The following is a 20,054-nucleotide window of genomic DNA, read 5'->3' as shown; positions in this document are numbered from 1 at the left end:
GAAGCACTCAGCTCACAGGGACAAAAGGGCAGCAAAGGACAACCTTGCTATCCTCTTGTCAGGGCACGAGAAATCTTCCTCTTAGTCCCCTTGAGTGAACTCTGTCAAGTAGCTGCAAGGGAGTCTGCAAAGGAAGGCTCTCATCTGTGACTGCAGCACTGTACCCCAAACACAGTGGGGGCTTCATTGCATGGTGAGACAGGCTGTCTGCTGTAGCATTCAGACCCTGGTCTCTTCTTTCTGTCCTTGGCTAATGTGTTTCTTCTGTCTAACAAACCTTGCTCATAACTAACTGGTGCTGATCCTTATTTTTATACCACTTGCTGTTTTGATCTTATAGGAAAGATTAGAAGGATGTAAGCTCACGGGAAATGCTTTTCATTTTTTTTCTTCCACACTGAAAGTGTTGCTTACTGGTCTCCCAGACCCTCAGATGGTTCCGTACGGTTGTGTACACCGTGGTGTTTTATTTATAAAGTCTCCAGAGACTTGTCAGCACATCTAGTTCCTGTTCACCTAAGGTGTAGAAGTTGTGCGGACTTTGCTGTAACTACTTGTACGCATGTGGATGTTTTATTTCTAGTACTAGAGTACAAAGGTCCTAAGTGCAGCAGCTTCTTGCTACTGCTGTGGCATTCCCTTAGCCTCTAGCAAATGTCAGTGTGTAAGGAACGGGATGAATAAGCATCCTTCTTACTTTAATGACCCTTTTTTCACCCCAAGACTCAATCTGCCAAAAAAGAAAAAGAAAGTCGAACGAGATGATGAGGAGCATGATGCTTTCCTGAAGAGCGACAGCAGCTGTGAACATCTGGATGCTGACGGGGACTCCTCCAGTGAGGTGTCCAGCGAGATCAACTTCAACTTCGAGTATGCGCAGATGGAGGTGACCATGAAGGCCCTGGGCAGCAACGGTGAGCACGGGCTGTGCTTGCGGGAGGTCTGAGCATGTTTTTGATGACACACTTTTCTTGATGACCTCTGAACTCTGTTTGTATCCTTGGTTGTAATAATTGATCCTACTTACAGAACATCCACTCTCTGCTGTGATAAATCACTGCAAACTTGTCCTCATGGGTGGAATTTCCCAGGTTTGAAGTGTGACTGCCTATGGTTTCTTGTGTTTCTGGAGCATTCACTACAACCTAGGTTCTGCAGAGAACATATTGTAGCCTTCTCTTTTGCTGCTTTGCAGACCGGGTTGAGTCTATCTAAAGTATCACACAAGTAACTGGCAGTGAGAAAGGCATGCTTACTCCAAATTGTCTGAAATGTATCAGGTCATGGCAGTTTGAATGAATGATTGATGTCTGAAGTATACTTTATGTAGGGTTTCTATTGCTGTGAGGAGACACCATGACCATGGCAGCTCTTATAAAGAAAAACATTTAACTGGTGGGGCATGCGCACGCACAGGGGTTGAGGAGTGGGTTTGGGAGAACTCACTTACAGTTTCAGAGGTTCAGTCCATTATCACCATGGCAGAGAGCATGGTATCGTGCAAGCAGATATGGTGCTGGAGAAGTAGCCAAGAGTCCTGCATCTTGCAGGCAATAGGAAATGGTCTGAGGCACTAGGTAGTATCCTGAACATAGAAAACCTCAAAGCCCCTGCAGTGACACACTTCCTCTAATAGTGCCACTCCCTATGAGCTTATGGGGGCCAGTTACAGTCAAACTATCACACCATACTTTCTTTTTTTTTTTTTTGGTTTTTCGAGACAGGGTTTCCCTGTAGTTTCTAGAGCCTGTCCTGGAACTAGCTCTTGTAGACCAGGCTGGCCTCGAACTCAGAGATCCACCTGCCTCTGCCTCCTGAGTGCTGGGATTAAAGGCGTGCGCCACCACCGCCCGGCCCACACCATACTTTCTTATTCGTTACTTTTTTTTTTTCTTTTAACATGTTCAGATCCAATGCAGTCCATATTGAACAGCCTAGAACAACAGCATGAGGAGGAAAAGCGATCGGCTCTGGAGCGCCAGAGGCTCATGTACGAACACGAGCTGGAACAGCTCCGAAGAAGGCTGTCTCCTGAGAGGCAGAACTGCCGCGGTGTGGACCGGCTCTCCTTCCACTCGCCCAGCGCCCAGCAGCGCTTGAGACAGTGGGCCGAGGAGAGGTAGGTGTGCAGGACAGCCTGACTGATTTGGGTAGTGTTTGTACTCCCCGCCTGGGAAGGTTCTGCGTGGAAACACTGGGTGATGCTTACAAAAGAGTAGCATTTCAAGAGGGTGTCTCTCTCCCTCCTCCTCCTCCTTCCCCTCCTCCTCCTTCACTTCTTTCCCACCTTTCTCCATCTCTCGATTTCCTCTCCCTTCTTCCTCTTTCACTTTTCTTTTGTTGTATTTTGAGGCAGAGTTTTATACATATGTATCTTCCAAGTTGGCCTTGAAATCACCCTGCAGTGTATGCTGGCTTGGAACTTAGAATCCTCCTGCCTCAGCACCCTGTGTGCTGGGATTGCAGGTCTGTGCTCACGTGCTGCCTAGATTGTCTTTGCTTGGTTTCCTTTGACAGCACCGAGGATCGAGCTCGTGGCCTGGTGGATCTAGGCAGGCACTCTACCACCATGTTGCTCTCCAGCTCTTACTTTTCATTTCTGGAAAGATGGGAATTGCTGGTACTTTCAGCTTCCTTTAAAGCAGCCCATGCTAGTTGGGTGGGTGACACACGGCTCTAATCCCAGCCAGCACTCAGGAGGCAGAGGAAGGCAGATCTCGCGTCTTTTTAAGACCAGCCTGGTCTCAGGGCAAGTTCTAGGTCAGCCAGGGCTACACAGAGAGAACCTGTCTCAAGAAATCCGCCACCACCAAGAAAATGCCATGTTAGATGCTGCTCATTTTTAGTCTGTGTGTGTAGAATGGAGCGGCGGGCTGTGTCCTGCCACCCGGCTAGCTTTACCCAAAATAATTACACAGAAACTGTATTCATTTAAATACTGCCTGGCCCCTGGCCCGTTATCTGTAGCTTCTTATTGGTTGATTCTCATATCTTGCTTTAACCCATATTTAGTAATTTATATAGCACCACCAGGGGTGGCTTACCAGGAGAGGTCTTAACCTGCGTCCATCTCAGAGAGGAGAAGCATGGCAACTGCATATGGCGACTGCCTGAAGCGTCTCCCCACTGCCTGCTACCCAGCATTCTGTTCTGTCTACTCCACCTACCTAATTTTCTGTTCTCTTAAAGGGCCAAGGCAGTATCTTTATTAATAATGAAAGTAACACATAGACACTCTTCCATCATGTGTGGCCTTTGGCTTTGACTAGAGAAGGATATTTTACCATTGTACCGTGCTTTAGATTATGAAGGTTGGTAGATGCCCTTTTTAAGAAAGGGGAAAAGAAAGTTGATAGTCTGGACTAATGAGGTCAGGTAGGTAAAGCACGATGCTATTAAGATGCAGAGCATGGGCTAATTAACATAGCACTGAATGCCTTCTCCCACAGCTCCAGAGTGCAGCACTAACCCCTGCTACTCAGGTCTGCATACCGGCAAACATCCCTGTCGTATTGAGTGCATCTGAATTGATCAGGGTGCCTGGTATTTCACATACATTTAGTTTGTAGAGCCCTGCACCTACCTGTGGCCAGCTTGCCATGCAAGGAGTGCTGTGCTGTGACATGGTCCAGAGACCAGTGTGTGCATGGGGCAGTGTTCATACGTGTTCCTGAGTACAGGAGAGAGTTGTGAATGAGTTGAGTGTGACCATGGTTTCCCATATGCTGTTTTGTGTGTTGTTTCCTGCACCCACAAGTCCTGTTTTTATTTTCTCTTAAAGAGAAGCAACTTTGAATAACAGCTTGATGAGGCTAAGGGAACAGATTGTAAAGGCCAACCTACTGGTGAGAGAAGCGAGTTACATCGCAGAGGAGCTGGATAAAAGAACTGAGTACAAAGTTACCCTCCAGATTCCAGCCTCCAGCCTGGATGCCAACAGGAAGGTGAGGAAAGCAGAAACACCATAGCCGAGGCTGCACTGGGCTCTACCCAGCGGTTGGATTTGTGGGAAGTTATTTCCTTCTGATTTTCTGAGTGTGTGTGCTTGCGTGACTGTGTTCGCCACTAAGCATGCACTCCTGGTCCTATCATTTCTTCTCATTCAGCTTCTTTTCTTTATTCCTGCATTTTTTGTTGTTTGAGACAAGGCCTCAAATTCAAGGTAATTCTCCTGCCTCAGCCTCCCAAGTTCTGAGGTATGGGTATGAGCTTCTTGGATTTTTGAATTATATCTTGTGGTTTATAATAGTTTAGGCTGGCCTTGAAAACTCTGTCCTCTTGCCTCAGCCTCCTGAGTGCACACCCACCCTGGAGACAGTACTGCTCTGGAAAGAGTGCTGCAGTGGCACTCAGTCCACTGGCTGTGCCTCATGCTCTGCTCCTTTAGTTGTTTTAAGTAGGAAACTGATGAGATCCTTTTGCCCTCAAATGAATGACTGGGGTACCCTAGATAATTTATTCTTGTAAGCATTCCATGTGGCTACTCTTTTAGAAGGCTACTTTATGAAGAGATAAAATGTTATTGATTTAAACAAATGAAAAGTCACAGTTTTGGGGGCTGACAGGATGGCTCACTGGGTAAAGGCACCTACCACTGAGCTTGATGATCTGAGGATGATCCCCAGGACCCACATGTTGGAAGGAGACTACCAACTCCTGCAAGGTGACCTCTGACCTCCTCATGTGCCATGGTACGTGCGCGTGCATACACACACACACACACACACACACACACACACACACACACACACACAATATAAAAACCCTCACACTTTTGAAAATAAATGTTCGTTAGGCTATAGTAGTGGTAAACTGTAATCCCGCCTTTAGGACAGTGGTTTTCAGCCTTCCTAATGCTGCGGCCCTTTAATACAGTTCCTCATGTCATGGTGAGGAACCCCAGCCATAAAATTATTTCCGTTGCTACTTCATCATTATAATTTTGCTACTGTTATGAATCGTAATATAAATATCATATTTTGATGGTCTTAGATGGCCCCTGTTCAACCCCAGAGCAGTCACAATTCACAGGTTGAGAACTGCTGCTTCAGGAGGTGGAAGCAGGAAGGTCTGGAGTTTGAGTCCAGCCTGGGGTACATGAGACCCCGTCTCAAAGAGTAAAAGAGTTTCATAACCATCTCAGCTGACTTTGCCTTATTGCCACGTCCCGTCTCTGCAGCGAGGCTCTCTCCTCAGTGAACCTGCCATCCAGGTGAGAAGAAAAGGAAAAGGAAAGCAGATTTGGTCTTTGGAAAAACTGGAAAACAGGCTCTTGGATATGAGAGACCTCTACCAGGAGTGGAAGGAATGTGAAGAAGACAACCCGGTGAGTTGCTCAAGGGTCACTTACCTGGTTGTCCGAGAAGGGGCCACATCATTGCGAATTTGCCAGCTTGGGGATGTTGAATGCTTTTCCACAATCGTTGCTCTAATTTTTAAAGTAAAATTTATTTTAATCCTTAAGTTGTCGAGCTATGTAAGAATTTTAATAATTAGTCATTTGCATTTTTTTCTTTTTTATCTCCTTTTCTTTTGGGGTTCTAGCAGAATTTGCCCTTCTGTCTGCTAGTGCGTGCATCTGTCTCGGGTTATTCTGGGTTCTCTCTGAGGCGGGTACCAGGCCATCTCAGCACACTGCAAACAGCTACCCCACCGCTCATGGTTTCACAGTCATCAGTGCACCCTGGTATTTTCTCTGTTAGGAAGGTTTGTGAAGGCATTTCGATCCCAAAGTAAGTGCCCAAGATCTATTCGGGCTCTGGCTACTCTATTGCCAGGTTTTCTTACTCAAGTAAGCCATGCTGTGCATACCTAAAACAGAAATGCACCCTGTGTGTTTTGTTGTTGGTCTCTTCTAGACATTTGTTCTTTTAAGACAGGACTCCCTGTAGCCCAGCTTGCTCTTCTTACCTCAGCCTCCTGAGTGGAGGGAGGGTTTATGGCGTGCACTGTCACACCCTGCTACCTCTACCGGTGTTTACAATTCCACATTGAGTGCCTTTCTTCCTTAGCTGTTTTTAATGTTTGTTTTTTCACATTGTCATCTTATGAAGAGATATTTTTGCATAAATTTGTAGTTTTCTTCTGTAGTTCTGTAGAAAGATGCCTCCCCCACTGCTGCTGTGTTGATGGCAGCAATGTGTCTAACAGTTTAGTGGGATCTTCCTGCCTGAGAGAACAATGAGGGGGTAGTGCTCTCAGCTTTTTCTTTTTAGTCTGTCTGTTTCTCTATTTCTGTGTCAACCCTTCTGCATAAAGAAGCTGTCAGAGACTGAGGCAAGAGAATCTCTGTTAATTCAAGGTTAGCCTGTTCTGTATAGTGAGTTATAGACCAGCCAAGGCTATAGAGTGAGTGTGTGTGTGTGTGTGTGTGTGTGTGTGTGAGAGAGAGAGAGAGAGAGAGAGAGAGAGAGAGAGAGAGAGAGAGAGAGAGAGAGAGAGAGAGAGAGAGAGGGAGAAGGAGTCTGGATATGGTGGTAAAGTTATTGGTCAAATGAGTTTACTTTATGTGATTTTTTTTTCTTTCGAGGTTGTATGTTTGAAATCTCTTTCAGGTCACCCGGTCCTACTTCAAGCGTGCTGACCCATTCTACGATGAACAGGAGAATCACAGTCTAATTGGTGTGGCCAATGTCTTCCTGGAGACACTGTTTTATGACGTGAAGTTACAGTATGCTGTGCCAATCATCAACCAGAAGGGAGAGGTGGGCTTTCACTCAGGGTCATTCTGCAGAGCAGTTCGGGGGACAGGGAGTGGGCGGTGACAGGACACTTGTCATTAATACCTTTGTTTTCTAGCCAGTCCTGACTAGTGATAGTATTGTGTGTGGATACCTTGTATTTACATAGGGCTGTAAGTTGACTTTTCCTATCTTGTTTAGATTTCTAACAGCGCAGCAGCTGTTAGAAAATCACCTGTTAGGTTTTCACACATTGTTACCCTCTGGCTTTATCAAGGGAGATAGGTCCCACGGAGAAAACTCAGCCCAAAACCAGTGTTTGTTTTGCCTCCTTCCTTCAGGTGGCAGGCCGGCTGCATGTGGAGGTGATGCGACTCAGCGGGGCCATTGGGGAGAGGATCGTAGGAGGAGAGGATGCTGCAGAGGTCAGCTCTGACAAGGATGCCCAGGAGAATAGGCTGGTCTGCATGGTAAGCTCCAGACCCAGTCTAGAAGGTGGGACCACCTATGAGATTGTAGATATTTGCATAAGAAACCCATTTCCAATAACTTGTAAATGCCTGTCTTCAAAGAAATCTTTTAGCGTTCAGTATCTTAGGGATTGTTTGTCATACTTCTGGAAGACTCACTCAGCACTTCCAGCACTTTGTCTCTGTGGCCTTTCTCTCAGCAGTCAGGGTGACTGAGCCTGCTTATGCGTTGTGTCCTGCTCTGTGGAAGCAGCCCAGAATTCCCATAGGAGTTTCTATTAGTGGAGCTTTTGAGTTCTGATGAAGTGGATGTTTGCTTTCTCTCCCTGTCCCTCAGCTGCTGCCGTTTCCACCCTTCCCAGCGTCTCCCTGGTTACCCAGTGCCTTTGTGTGTGCTGTTCCAGCCCCACAGTTCCCGACCCTTTCTGTCTGATCTCCCTGTGTGTGCTGTTCCTGGCACACTGTTTCCTTGAAGACCTATGTCAGGCACCAGGGTAAAGATGAAAATGCCAGGTTCCCACTGGCCAGGGGTAGGGATCTGCGGGTATGAGCGGAGGCCTCTAGTGTATGATCCATTGCTGTGATACAGCTGTCTGGGCACACAGGAAAGCTGTGAATTCACGAGGTAGGTTCTGAGGGAGACTGAGGGAGATCCTGGGAGAATGAGACTGCAGGAGAGATGTCAGCTAAAACCAGATCTACAGGTGCTGCGGTGTTTTTGTGGGTGAGCAGTACGGAGGATGGCATGCTCCCCGCTACCTGTGCCCTAATCCCTTTATAGTACAGTCCTTGTCTGAATCTCCAGTGCCCCCTAGTGGACCAGTGCTGCTAGTGTTCAGACTCCTGGCAGGATTTTGATGACCAAAGACCAATAAGAACATATAGTGTTTAAAAGAGATGATTAAAGATCTGCAAAGAAGCGTAAGTCAGGATCTTGTTCCTAACTCATCCTAGGTCAGCCTTCTTCCTCAGTAAATACTTCTAGAATTGAAGTTGTTGAAGGAGTAAGTTACATACAGCTGTGGGTGGGGAGCGAGTGTTGTTGCGAGCGGGACTGCCTTCTGCAGCCATTCACATGATGAGGCCTGCGGTGTTCTGAGACATGGGTTGCTTCAGTGGGAGGGGGCTGTTCTTAACTCACTAATGGCCCCACTCTTGCTAATTTGTACTTGACTGCAGAACCTCTTTCTTGAGGCCATGTGCCTGGTTACCACAGGTATGTAGTCTCTGACTCCATGTGGCCCATTTCTGAGATGACAGACGGTGACTGCATCTCTGGGAGGTCAGCTTTCATAGTGTAAAATAATGAGAATGATGCCAGGCAGTGGTGGCTTTAATCCCAGCACTCAGGAGGCAGGGATAGGTGAATCTCTGTGAGTTCAAGGCCAGCCTGGTCTACAAAGTATGTTCCAGGACGGCCAGAGCTATGGAGAAAAACTCTGTCTCATAAAACCAAAAAATAAAAATAAATAAAAAAAATCAAAAAAAAAGAATAAACAAAACGAGAATGAAAACTTGTCATTAAAAAAAAGACATATATCTGAGATAACATGGCTTTTAAAAAAATGACAAAATGTGTTAAGATTTAATGGAAGACACTGAGCATGGAAGTAGTAAGGAAAGTGTGGTCAGTCCCACCCACCCTGCTCCACAGGGCCTCACAGCCCAGCGTGGCTCACCATACGCTTCATGCTGCCACTCCCATTAGGAGTAGCTTTAGGACAGACACCCAAGGCATCTTAGTTCATTTGGAAGTAGTATATGTCTCCAAAAAATAGGAGGTACTTAAAGATCATAAGCTATATAGTCAGCCGTCTTAAACGTCTTTGTTAGTTTCACCTGGCTTTCTCTTATCTCTAGATTCTGCGCTCTTTCTCGCCTGTATGTTGCCTTGTTGTCTGTTGCTTGTCATACATGACATACTCAGAGGCGTTAGATGTAGGTCTGCAGCAAAACATAATGTGCCATATAATAGGAAAGCAAGTATGTATTATAGGGAGTGGCGTGTTTTCTGTTAAAGTTATGGGTTTTTAAAATTGTCTTCACGTCATAATGAACTCTTAGACTTAACATATGTGTATTTTAATGGGTATCCATTACTTGTAACAAATCTCCAGTGTTCCCAGAGTTGAGTAGTGGCAGCCCCTTCACTTTGCACTTGAGTCCTGCAGACAAGAGTCTGACTGTCATTGACAAAAGCTTTAGCTTTAGGAATGGCAAACATTTTATCTCCTCCTGTACACACTTCTTTTTCCACCACTTCTTAAGAAGCTGTGTTCATTTAAAGGGGACATGCTTCTTTAGAGGCCATGCCCTCGCCGTGGGAGCCCATTGTGTGAATGAAGTTCCTGTGGAAAGTCAAACCGGGGGGTGGTTTTGGTACCATGAGCGAGGGAAACCATGGCCGTTCAAGACATCTGCATTCCTTTTTTCTATAATGAAAGTATGTCCATATTCCTGTTTTCAAAAACAGTAAATTAAAAGCCCCAAATAACATTGATTCCTGACAATACTTTTTGGCTCTTTCATGCTGAGCTGAAAGTTGAGTGCTGTCCTGACACCTTGTGGTGATTTCAATTTTTGTAGCTAACTTAAAAAAAAAAAAAAAAGACAGTAAAAAACTCTAATCAGCGTATGTTCCAAAGAACATATATTTATTCCTTGTTTTTGTTGCTCTTCATTCCTGGCAGTCTTAATTCTCAAAAGTTCCTGTAGAGGGCAGATTAGCACATCCGATCTTGTTTCTTATTTCAGCCTTAGATTGCGATTCATTTCTGAAGGAATGCAATGGCTTTCAGATGGAATTCTGTCACAGATCAGCCAGCATGTGTACGGGGTCTGCTCAGCAGTGCCTGCCCTTGCTGTCACTCATCTCTTCATTTTCATTGGCGTGGCTGGCCTCACCTGTGTCAGGGTAGACTTAAATCCTCCCCTCTCTGCCAGGAGAAACCAGCACACAGGCTAGCAGGTGGCAAGGATTCCTTTAGATCTGTGTAATACCAAGACCTTGTAATCATGCCCCACAGCACATTGCCTCATTTGAGGTATGTAATAAACACTTGAGACATGTGGAGAATAAAACTTTGAAAATTTTCCTGTAAAATGTATTCTAGAATACTGATGGTCAGTTCAGTGTGAAGAGAGAAAACACATTAGCCTTTCAGAGCCTGTCAGAGACTTGCTGCCTGGGTAGTACAAGCTCGTTGACATCTCAGGAAGAATCGCATAAAACAAAGCCGCTGTTTCTTGGCTGACCTGTTCTGTACGTGTTACTCAGGAAGTCTGCTTTGCATCCTCAGAGTCCCTGAATGCCATGGTTATGGTTGAGGTTGCTGAGCCACGAGAACTTACACCACGTAGTACAATTTATTCTCATTAAATTTATTTAGTAGATCCGGAGTAAATCAGACAACTTAGGGAAAGAGAGTGGCTGGACAGTGTAATTTGTGATGAACTCCCTTGTGTGAAAATCCTCCTGGTCATAGTGTTCTCCAGAGGAACAGAACTTATAGAGTGAATCTGTCAGTCTGTCTGTCTGTCATCTAAATGGGATTTATTAGAATGGCCTGCAGGTTGTGTTTCAGCTATTCCATCAATGACTACCGATGAATGGGAGGTCCAAGAATCCAGTTGTTAAGTCCATGAGACTGGATGTCTTAGGTGGTCTTCAGTATACAGCAGAATTCCAAAGAAGTAGGCTGTAATGTCAGTGAGGGAGTGGACTTGATAGGAGCGTGGGAGCAAGCCAGCAAAGAGAACAAGCTTCCTTCCACATCCTTTCTAAAGGCTGCCAGCAGAAGGTGTGACCCAGATTAAAGGTGGATCTTTCCACCTCAAAAGATCTGGATTAAAGGTTTGTCTTCCTACCTCAAAGATCCATATCAGAAGTGGATCTTCCCATTTCGAGTGATTTAATTAAGAAAATAAATCTCAGGACTGGAAATCCAAAGGATCCTGGTTCAGTTCCGAGTATCCCGAAGGCAACTCAAAACTGTCTATAACTCCAGTTCCAGGGGATCTGGCAGATATACATGGAGATATACATGGCAGATATACATGGAGGAAAAACACCAATACACATAAAATAAAAATAAATTAAGGAAGAAAGAAAGGAAAAGAAAGAATCCCTCACAGGTATGTTCAGCCATTTGGGTTTTAGTTAATTCCAGATGCAGTCAAGTTGACAACCAGCAATAGCCATCACATATACCATGCAGTATAATTAATAATTCTAGAATTTACTTCATAATTGTGTGGTTTTAAGACCATCACAAGCTACCACAGAAACTCCAAATTTAAATCTAGATGCTGTTGCAAAAAATATGAAAAAGGTTTGGCTTCTTTAAGATCTGAGTGAGCAGCTGGAGGGATGGCTCGGTGACTAAGGGTGTGTGCTGCTCTTCCAGAGCCTGAGTTCTGTCTCCACCGTCCACTTGTAGCAGCTCACAACTGCTTGTAACTCCAACTCCAAAGGTCTGATGGCCTCTCTGAGGGCACCTGCATATACATCATGTTCACACATGTATGTTCACACATATACACACACAGATGTGTATATGACTATATATCAATAAATGGGGCTGGGAGATGGCTCATGGCTAAGAGTACTTGCTTCTCTTGTATAGGACTGAAGGTAAGTTCCTAGCACCCATGTCAGGCAGCTTATGTCTTCTGTAACTCCAGAAGGGGATCAGACACCCTTGTTTGAGCTCCACAAGAACCTGCATTCACAGGCACATACCCACATGTAACACACACATCCATATAGTGAAAAAAATTACTAAAAATAACTTCTTTTTGTTTTAAGACTCCGGTGCAGGAATTTTCTCTGGGGCGTTGATCCTATTGGGCCCATGCTTCTGGCCATCTTTGTTAATCACGGACTCCAGGGTCCTCATCCAGAGATTCATTTGAGTGTTTGTTGTCACTCTCTGGGGAAGGTATTGGAGCAAATGTCTGTGCAGAAAGCAGCAACTCTATCATCTTCACCTCCTCCATTCTCCGCTCCAGACAAGATGGTCAAATGCAACACTCAAGGCAGTTCTCTACTAGGAAGAAAATAAAAATTAAGTAATATTATTTTAGCACGTAGCATGCTATTCCAGAGCTCAGTTCCTCCTTATACTTGAGATAATTGAGTGAATCCCTTCCCTGCCCTGAAGATTTGCTGCTCATTGAATCAGGCACAGTTTTATGCTTTGTTCCTTGCACTCAACGCCTTTGTTCTTTCCTTATAAAATACTGGATCTGCTGGAAATGATGATGATGGTATCCTACATCCTAACAAGCTAAGATTCAGATGCTCTTTTTCTTTTCTAAGTGCTGCCCAGGACCCACCTTGGCATTTGGTTGTCATCACCCTGTGTCAGGCTGGCCTGTATGCTAGTCCCGGACCAACCCTGAATGACATAGGCCCAAAGTAGGAGCATGTTTGGTGACAGAGCCAGAGGAGGACCATGACCCCCCACCCCACCCCAATATCCTAATTAAGTATTCCTGCGAGCTTGCTGGTCGAGCCAGTGGAGTCTTCTTTCCCTTCAGGTTAAAATACTACAAGCCACAGGATTGCCGCAACATCTCTGCCACTTTGTGTTCTGCAAATATGACTTCTGGGATCAGCAGGAGCCAGTGACTGTTGCCCCCGAAGTGGATACCTCTTCGTCTCCCACCAGCAAGGAGCCACAGTGTATGGTTGTGTTCGATCATTGCAGTGTGAGTTCCTTTCCAGTCTATCACAGTGCCCACGTTATTTGTGTAAACACAGTTAATGAGTGAGGACTGCATCTTTGGATGATTGGCCTAACAAGGTCAGAGATTACCCCGATGGGCACTACATGTTCTGCCATGTTGATTGCTTGTTCTTTCCAACCAGTTATTATTAATGACGATATTTTTGTGGATTGAATCAACTCAAAGTAGTGACCGTCACTTTGCCTTTGGTTGGTGACCATCAGAGTTTGGACTAGCTTTTTCTATTTACTCCACATTTGACTCCCAACAAGAATGAAAACAGGCTCCCAAAATATTGCTAACAAAATAATTTGCTATGCTTACAGATTAGTTTTTCAAAATGAGAAGTTTTAAAGTCATGGTTGTATTTATATATTTTTAATTTTAAAAGATTAATTTTTCTTTTTTTTTTTTTTGGTTTTTCGAATCAATGTGTTTCTTTGAGGCTGTGCACACAGGAGTGCAGGTACCCACAGAGGCTGAGGCATCAATCCCCTGGATCTGGTCATATGGGTAGTTGAGTCATCAGATGTGGGGCCTCTGGAAGAGCAGTGCTCACTCAGTCTTAAGCATGGAACCATCTCTCCAGCTGCCCTCAGATCCACACTGTATTTGAAAGCAAGTGTGTTAGTCTGTGTGCACATCGCTGTTGGTGTTAAATGACCATTGTGTTCTATGAGGAAAGTGTGCCATTGTCTCTGTCTTTCCTCCTGATGTCATTAAGGTGTGAAGCCTGGCTTACGTGGTCGAAAGTCCAAGCCAGGTGTGCTGCTCTGTAATGAGCTGTTGTGTTTCAGGAGTTCAATGTTAACATCACAGAAGACTTCATTGAGTACCTCTCAGATGGGGCACTGGCCATTGAAGTCTATGGGCATAAAATGACTGATCCTCGGAAAAACCCAGCCCTGTGGGATTTGGGAATCATCCAAGCAAAGACAAGGAGTCTTCGGGACAGGTGAGTTTTGATGATGTTCATTGGGTTCCCATTTCTTGTTTTAAAAGATTGCTGGAGATGACCATCATTTATTTTTAAATTAGTTTTCTTTCCCTTGTGTATGTGTGGTGTATACATGTGTGTAGACATATTTGCATGAGTGGGGGCATGAGTGTGTGCTAGTGCCCTGTGGTGGGAGGAGTCAAAATTGGCATAGGAAGTTTTCCTTAGCTACTCTTCACCTTATTCAAAGGCCCCTCATTCAAACCGGGAGCTTACCAACAGGGCTAAGCTGGCTAACCAGCTTGCTTCATGGATCCTGTTTGTCTTTATGTTTAGAGCTGGAATTATAGGCAGGCAATGATTCATCCAGCATTTATGCATGTTCTGGAGCAGCAAGCATTTTAACTGTTGAGCCATCCCTGGTATTTTATAAATTAACGGTCCCCTTTACTAAGCATCACCAGGTTTGTCTCTAGGGCTTTAGCCTCCCAGTAAAATGTTCTTAAAGCAGCGAACTTTAGAGGATGATGGGAAAAGCACATGGGTGTTTAAGAAGCAACAGTGGAATGAAGTTTAGGAGAAAGGTCACTTAGCTCAGTGGGTTTTGTCTGAATAACCAGCTATGGAGAGGTGGATGCAATCTGCTATAGGGTCATGTTGACCCTGTCTCAAGCTCATAGGTGTTTGTTGGTGGTGGTTGCTTGTTTGATTTTGTGCTGCTGGGGTTCGAACCCAGAGCCTTGCACATGCTAGGCAAGCACTGTACAGTTCTGCACCCCCAGCCCTTTCCAGTTTTGAGTGGCATCAGTGATGGGAGGAGGGTAGGCTCATTTCATGACATACAAGGGTTAAAAGGGAATGACTGAAAGAGGGAGTGCTTTACTTCCATCTAATAGATGAGAAACAGATTTTCTCTTTTTATCAACTCCTAAATTAGAAGGTGAGATTTGTCGTCTTCATTTTCTTACTGACCTGAGAGTACATCCTTCTCAAGTCACAGATGATACCTTCCTATGAGAAGGGCAGCCTGTGCTTGGTTTCTGAATACTGGCTAGAGTATAACTGGCATTGGATAACCTGTGCTGTGTGTGTGTGTGTGTGTGCACGTACATGCGTGCACTCATGTTCACATGTACGCATGCATGTAGAGGCCAGAGGTTGATGTCACATGTCTTCTTCAGTTGCTCTCCACATTATATATCAAGGCAGGGTCTTGTTCTTGAACCCAGAGCTCACCAGTTCAGCTAGTCTAGCTGTTTACCTCACTCTGGTGAGCTCTATGTTTACGCCTTCTGTTTACTGGGATTACTGGTGGGCCACTGCACCCACTGTTTATGTGGGTTTGAACTCTGAGCCGTTGTTCTAGCCCCATATTGTAATTTCTGAAACAAAATAAAAGTGCCAGTGATTAAGGGGTAGCTCAGTGGTACAGCACATGAAGGCCACCTGGATTCAGTCTTCAGACACCATAACAGAAAACCAAGGAGCCATCCTGTATCTGATGCTGTGAGTTTGACTTTCTGTTCACGCTATTTGCCGTCACGTGTTGCACGTGCCTTTCTGATCTGAAGATCATTTTTCTGGGCTCCCCTGTTTAAGGCCATTCTTACTGTTAAGTAAAATGTAAGATCTTCAGCTCTCTGCATTGAAGTAGAGGGGTATGATTTGGGGGCTGCAAAGGTGGCTCAGTCAGTAGGGTACTTACCCAGCATGGATGAAGCCCTGGGTTTGATTCACAGTACTGCATAAACTTTGTATGTTGTCACATGTCTGTAATCTCTGGAGAAGGAGGTAGGAAGATTGGAAGTTAAAGGTTACCTTCGACTATCTATCAAATAGATATCTATATATTTGAGCACAATCTATACATGAAACCCTGGCCCTCCAAAAGAAGTGTAATTTCCCGAGAACTGCATGTATCTCCTAGGTGGAGTGAAGTCACCAGGAAGCTGGAATTCTGGGTTCAGATCTTGGAACAGAATGAGAATGGTGAATACTGCCCCGTGGAAGTGATTGCTGCGAAAGATGTCCCAACAGGAGGGGTCTTCCAACTCCGGCAGGTACCAAGAGTGTGACATCATAGTAAATCCCTTGACACCAGAAGACTTACAGTGCATTCTTTTGAACAGAACTCTTGATGATGATTAAAATATACAATGGTCAATCCATTTCTTTGAAAAATTTAAGTTTATTGGCATTAATGTATTGTGAACGAATGTGGGTAGTTGTGCATGTGGAAGTGAGAGGAATTTTGAGATTTTGTTTTCTTCTTTTTCCATATAGTCCTGGGGTTTGAACTCAGGTTGTTAGACACGGCAGGAACTTCTTTACTTACTTAACCATCTCACCGGCCCTTTTTTTTTTTAGTTTCAGTTTTTTGTCTTCAAGCCCATTTTTATATTTAAATTGTTTCTTATGTTATATACATTTCTTTTATTGCTTCTTACGATATTTTAAAAATAATTTCTAAAAGGGTTAAAAAATAAGCTTTTTTGAAAAACATTTGATTACTTTGTGTGTGTGTGTGTGTGTGTGCCTGCCACAGGACACAGTGGAGGTCAGAGGACAATTTGTAGAAGTGGGTTTTCTCTATTTTCGTGTCCTAGGAATTGAACTTAGGTCATCAGGCTTGAAGCAAGCACCTTCACTGGGTGAGCCCTCTTGCTGGGCTGAGAAGGAAAAGTTAGAATTAAGGAGTAGGGCATAAGGCAGATGTGCCAAGCATTATTTGTAGACTCATGAATACAAGGAAAGCTGTTCGAAGTGGCAGAAGGAACCGAACGTGCAGGGACTGACCTGCCAGGTCCAAGCTGTGTACTTGTGAGCTCCTCCACCTGGAACGTGGGTTTGGGGGACAGTTAGGATAGTGCTGTATAGAGCCACTTGCTTGACACGTAGTGGGTGTTAAGTGCGTGTGGCTGAGTCCATGAGCAGAGAGAGATGTGGAAGAGACACCACTTACTGGTGAGTGGTGGTCTGTCAGTCTGTGCTGCTGACTGACAGTGACAGGGAGGGTCTCCATTTATAATTTGGTTGGGAAAAAGTGACAGTCTTCATTATGACAGAATATGCCCACGTATTTAGTGCTTATTCATACCTTGTAACAGGAGGAGCGGGCTGCTTGTCGTCTCGGCTTGCCCAGCTATCTTACACCCAAAATAATCACACAGAAACTGTATTCATTTAAACACTGCCTGGTCCATTAGCTCTAACTTCTTATTGGCTAATTTTTAATCTTAATTTAACCTATTTCTATTAAGCTGTGTATCACCACGTGACTGTGGCTTACTGGCAAGATTCTAACCAGCGTCCGTCTCAGGCAGGAGATCCATGGCGTCTGCCACTCTGCCCTTCTTCCCAGCATTCAGTTCTGTCAACTCCGCCTTACCTAAGTTCTGTCCTATCAACTAGGCCAAGGCAGTTTCTTTATTCATTATCCAGTGAAAGCAACACACCAACAGAAGGATCTCCTACACCAGTACCCCTCCCCCAGGGTCCCTTATTCCCTTCAGTCTGCTTCAGCTTCTGTAGACCATTGAATGTTAAGTGGCTGTTCTATCTCATGTGTTTCTTTGATTGCTGAAGTTGAGTATAATTTCATGTACTTGCAAAACAAAAAAGAATACTTTGTACTCTGCCAGTGGATTCAAGTTTGGAACCCAGCACCCAGGTTGCATGGCTCACAATCACCTGTACCTCTGGCCCTAGGAGAGCTGAGGGCCTTAACAGTCACATGGTATATATTCACACACACACACACACACACACACACACACACAAAATCTTTAAAAACCCATATTATTAGAATTGCTACAGATATGAATGTTAAAGTATTCAAAGAAAAACACGAGAAAAGGTTGAGGGAAGGAGAATGTTTGCTTAAATATTTAAATTTCTGGTAGTTCTAAAAGGTAGAAGTAAATGAGTTTTCTCAGATGCATTCATGTATAAGTGAGAGACTTAGAGCCAAAGGAGAGGCTTTTCAGCCACAGTGCCATGCAGAGACATGACGGAGACCGTGCTGTGGAGACAGCAGTGTGCACTGGGCTGTGTGGAGACACAGCGCTTGGAGAGACACAGCTGAATTCTTTTCTTTTGGAGTGGGGAGTGAGGGTTTTTGAGATAGGGTTTCTCTGTGTAGCCTTGGCTGTCCTGGAGCTCACTTTGTAGACCAGTCTGGTATTGAACTCACAGAGATCTACCTGTCTCTGTCTCCTGAGTACTGGGATTAAAAGTGTGTGCCACCACCACCCGGCTTGGCAGTTCTTCTTTTTAACACCAGACTGAATGCTGACTTTGGTGCCCTGCGCTTTAACTTAGGTCATAAGTGTTTTTCTGCAACAGTCACCTAGTGACTGTGCGGGGTTTCACACTTTAAACAGTTGTCAGTGTTATGCATTTAATAGAGATCCGCTACTTTATTCTTAATGGTGCTTCCAGAATACTTATCCATGTGCTTGATTGCTGAATTCCTGGAGCAAACATTGCTCACAGTTTGAAGTTACTTAGCCCTAGAACAAGCTTGACCATCCCACAGGGTTGATACTACCTATTTCATAAACCTTGGTCTCTATTGGGAGTCATTTCTAGCTTAGCAGGTTACCCTATCAGAAAATTCGTCTTTTCCTTTTTAGGTCATGGCCTCCCTATGGAGTCCCAGAATGCTGTCTAGACTGTGCTGGCCTGGATAGCCTAGAACTCTATGTAGCCCATACTAGCCATGAACTCACAGAGATCTCCCTGCCTGGCTCCTGAATGCTGAGGTTACAGTGGCTTGGTTAGACATTTTTTTTTATTAGACACTGTTTACATTTCTTTTGCTTGTAAGTTTTCATTTACCTGTGTGTTCTGTCACTTGCCAGCACTTGGCAGGTAAGCCAAGAAGATTGCCTTGAATTCAAGATTAGGCCAGAGCTACATAGTAAGCCCCTTATCTTTCATTAAACAAAATACAAAAGTTTTCTTCTAGTTTCTTATTACTCAGGAATTATAAAAATGTATGTTCACTTTGCCTTCTATCTGCTTGAAGGAAAATAGATTTTCCTGACTAGTTTTGAATTTGTGCTTTAGTATTTAACAGTTATGAGGCAGATGAAACCGTTATGAGATAGATGAATGTCTCCAAAACCAACTGCATTTCTTTATATCAGGCTGTAGGGGTCTCTCTAAGCCAGACTTTTGAAAATCAAGAAGCTGATCTTGTGTTATCAAATCTCTCTGTGCTGCAGGGGCAGTCTCGGCGAGTTCAAGTTGAAGTGAAGTCCGTGCAGGAGTCAGGGACTTTACCACTGATGGAAGAGTGCATATTGTCAGTTGGCATTGGGTGTGTGAAAGTTAGACCACTCAGGTCCCCTAAGATCCATGAGACCTGTCATGTAAGTTTCTGTGCCTGCTCTGTGCTCTTTGAAAGGCAACGGCCAACCAGAGTCTTTGAGACCTTGCTACCCCTGCCCCTTTCTCTGCCATTTGTGTCTCTTCAGATACTGCCTTGGCAAGAGGCTGTGACCATGTGTTGTTGTGGTGTGTAGTGAGCTGAGAGTTAAAAACCTCTCAGCCTGGCAAACCACCAAGCCTCACAGTGATTAACTTCCTCCCATGGCCCACCCCTCTATAGAACCCCCCACTGGCTGGTAAAGATGCTTTGCCAGCAGGTGTTTGATTTCCCCTGGTGTTGGGGGTTGTAAGCCCAGCGGGGAGAGCATTGTACTGACTTGGAAAAGGTCAGGGGAGCCTCTTCACTTTCCCCAGAAGCTAAGGTCTTATCATCTTCCTGACAATGGAGAGCTGGAGTGGGGCTGGATGGGCGGCCACAGGGTGGTGTGTCAGTTAAACAAGAAGACCGGAACTGTGGGAGAAGATTGTGCTGTGTATGGAGGCCTGATTTGTGGGTAAATAATTGTTTTGGTTCTACATAATAGGCTGTTTTCTTTTAGGAGGAAGAGGAGGACATGGACAGCTACCAGGTAATTGAGCACCTGTTGTTCTCATCAAATCAGCTTGATTCAAGTGCTTAATTACACAGGCCAGCATCTCTCTGCACCGCTACTTGATAATTAAACAATTCTGCTTTTTCCCAAAAGTCAAACAAAGTATGGAATGCTGGGTATCATGGAGGGGGGTTGGCAAGCTCAGGCTAGGAAGCCGCTGTGAGAGAAGCTTTTCCTAGCCAGGCCCTCTGCACTGGGCTCTTTACACATCCACCTCCCAGATACCTTGCCAGGCTCCCCTTGAGCTGAG

The 20,054-nt window shown here is 44.7% G+C and overlaps 1 protein-coding gene across 1 annotated transcript in view; it reads left to right on the top strand.

Moving 5' to 3' along the window:
* Kif13b (kinesin family member 13B) overlaps positions 1-20,054 on the top strand; it is a 151,401-nt gene that overhangs the window by 88,247 nt on the left and 43,100 nt on the right. The window contains exons 16-26 of the mRNA XM_038309907.1: positions 724-914; positions 1,909-2,119; positions 3,782-3,944; positions 5,180-5,326; positions 6,555-6,704; positions 7,022-7,150; positions 12,692-12,862; positions 13,678-13,835; positions 15,745-15,877; positions 19,046-19,192; positions 19,751-19,780. Coding sequence (XP_038165835.1) covers positions 724-914; positions 1,909-2,119; positions 3,782-3,944; positions 5,180-5,326; positions 6,555-6,704; positions 7,022-7,150; positions 12,692-12,862; positions 13,678-13,835; positions 15,745-15,877; positions 19,046-19,192; positions 19,751-19,780 — 1,630 coding nt within the window. The remainder of the gene's footprint in view (positions 1-723; positions 915-1,908; positions 2,120-3,781; positions 3,945-5,179; positions 5,327-6,554; positions 6,705-7,021; positions 7,151-12,691; positions 12,863-13,677; positions 13,836-15,744; positions 15,878-19,045; positions 19,193-19,750; positions 19,781-20,054) is intronic.

This window comes from Arvicola amphibius, chromosome 13 (genome assembly GCF_903992535.2).
Source record: "Arvicola amphibius chromosome 13, mArvAmp1.2, whole genome shotgun sequence".
Taxonomy (NCBI): Eukaryota; Metazoa; Chordata; class Mammalia; order Rodentia; family Cricetidae; genus Arvicola; species Arvicola amphibius.
Note: the sequence above shows the minus strand (reverse complement) of the source record. Positions and strands in the feature narration are given on the sequence as shown.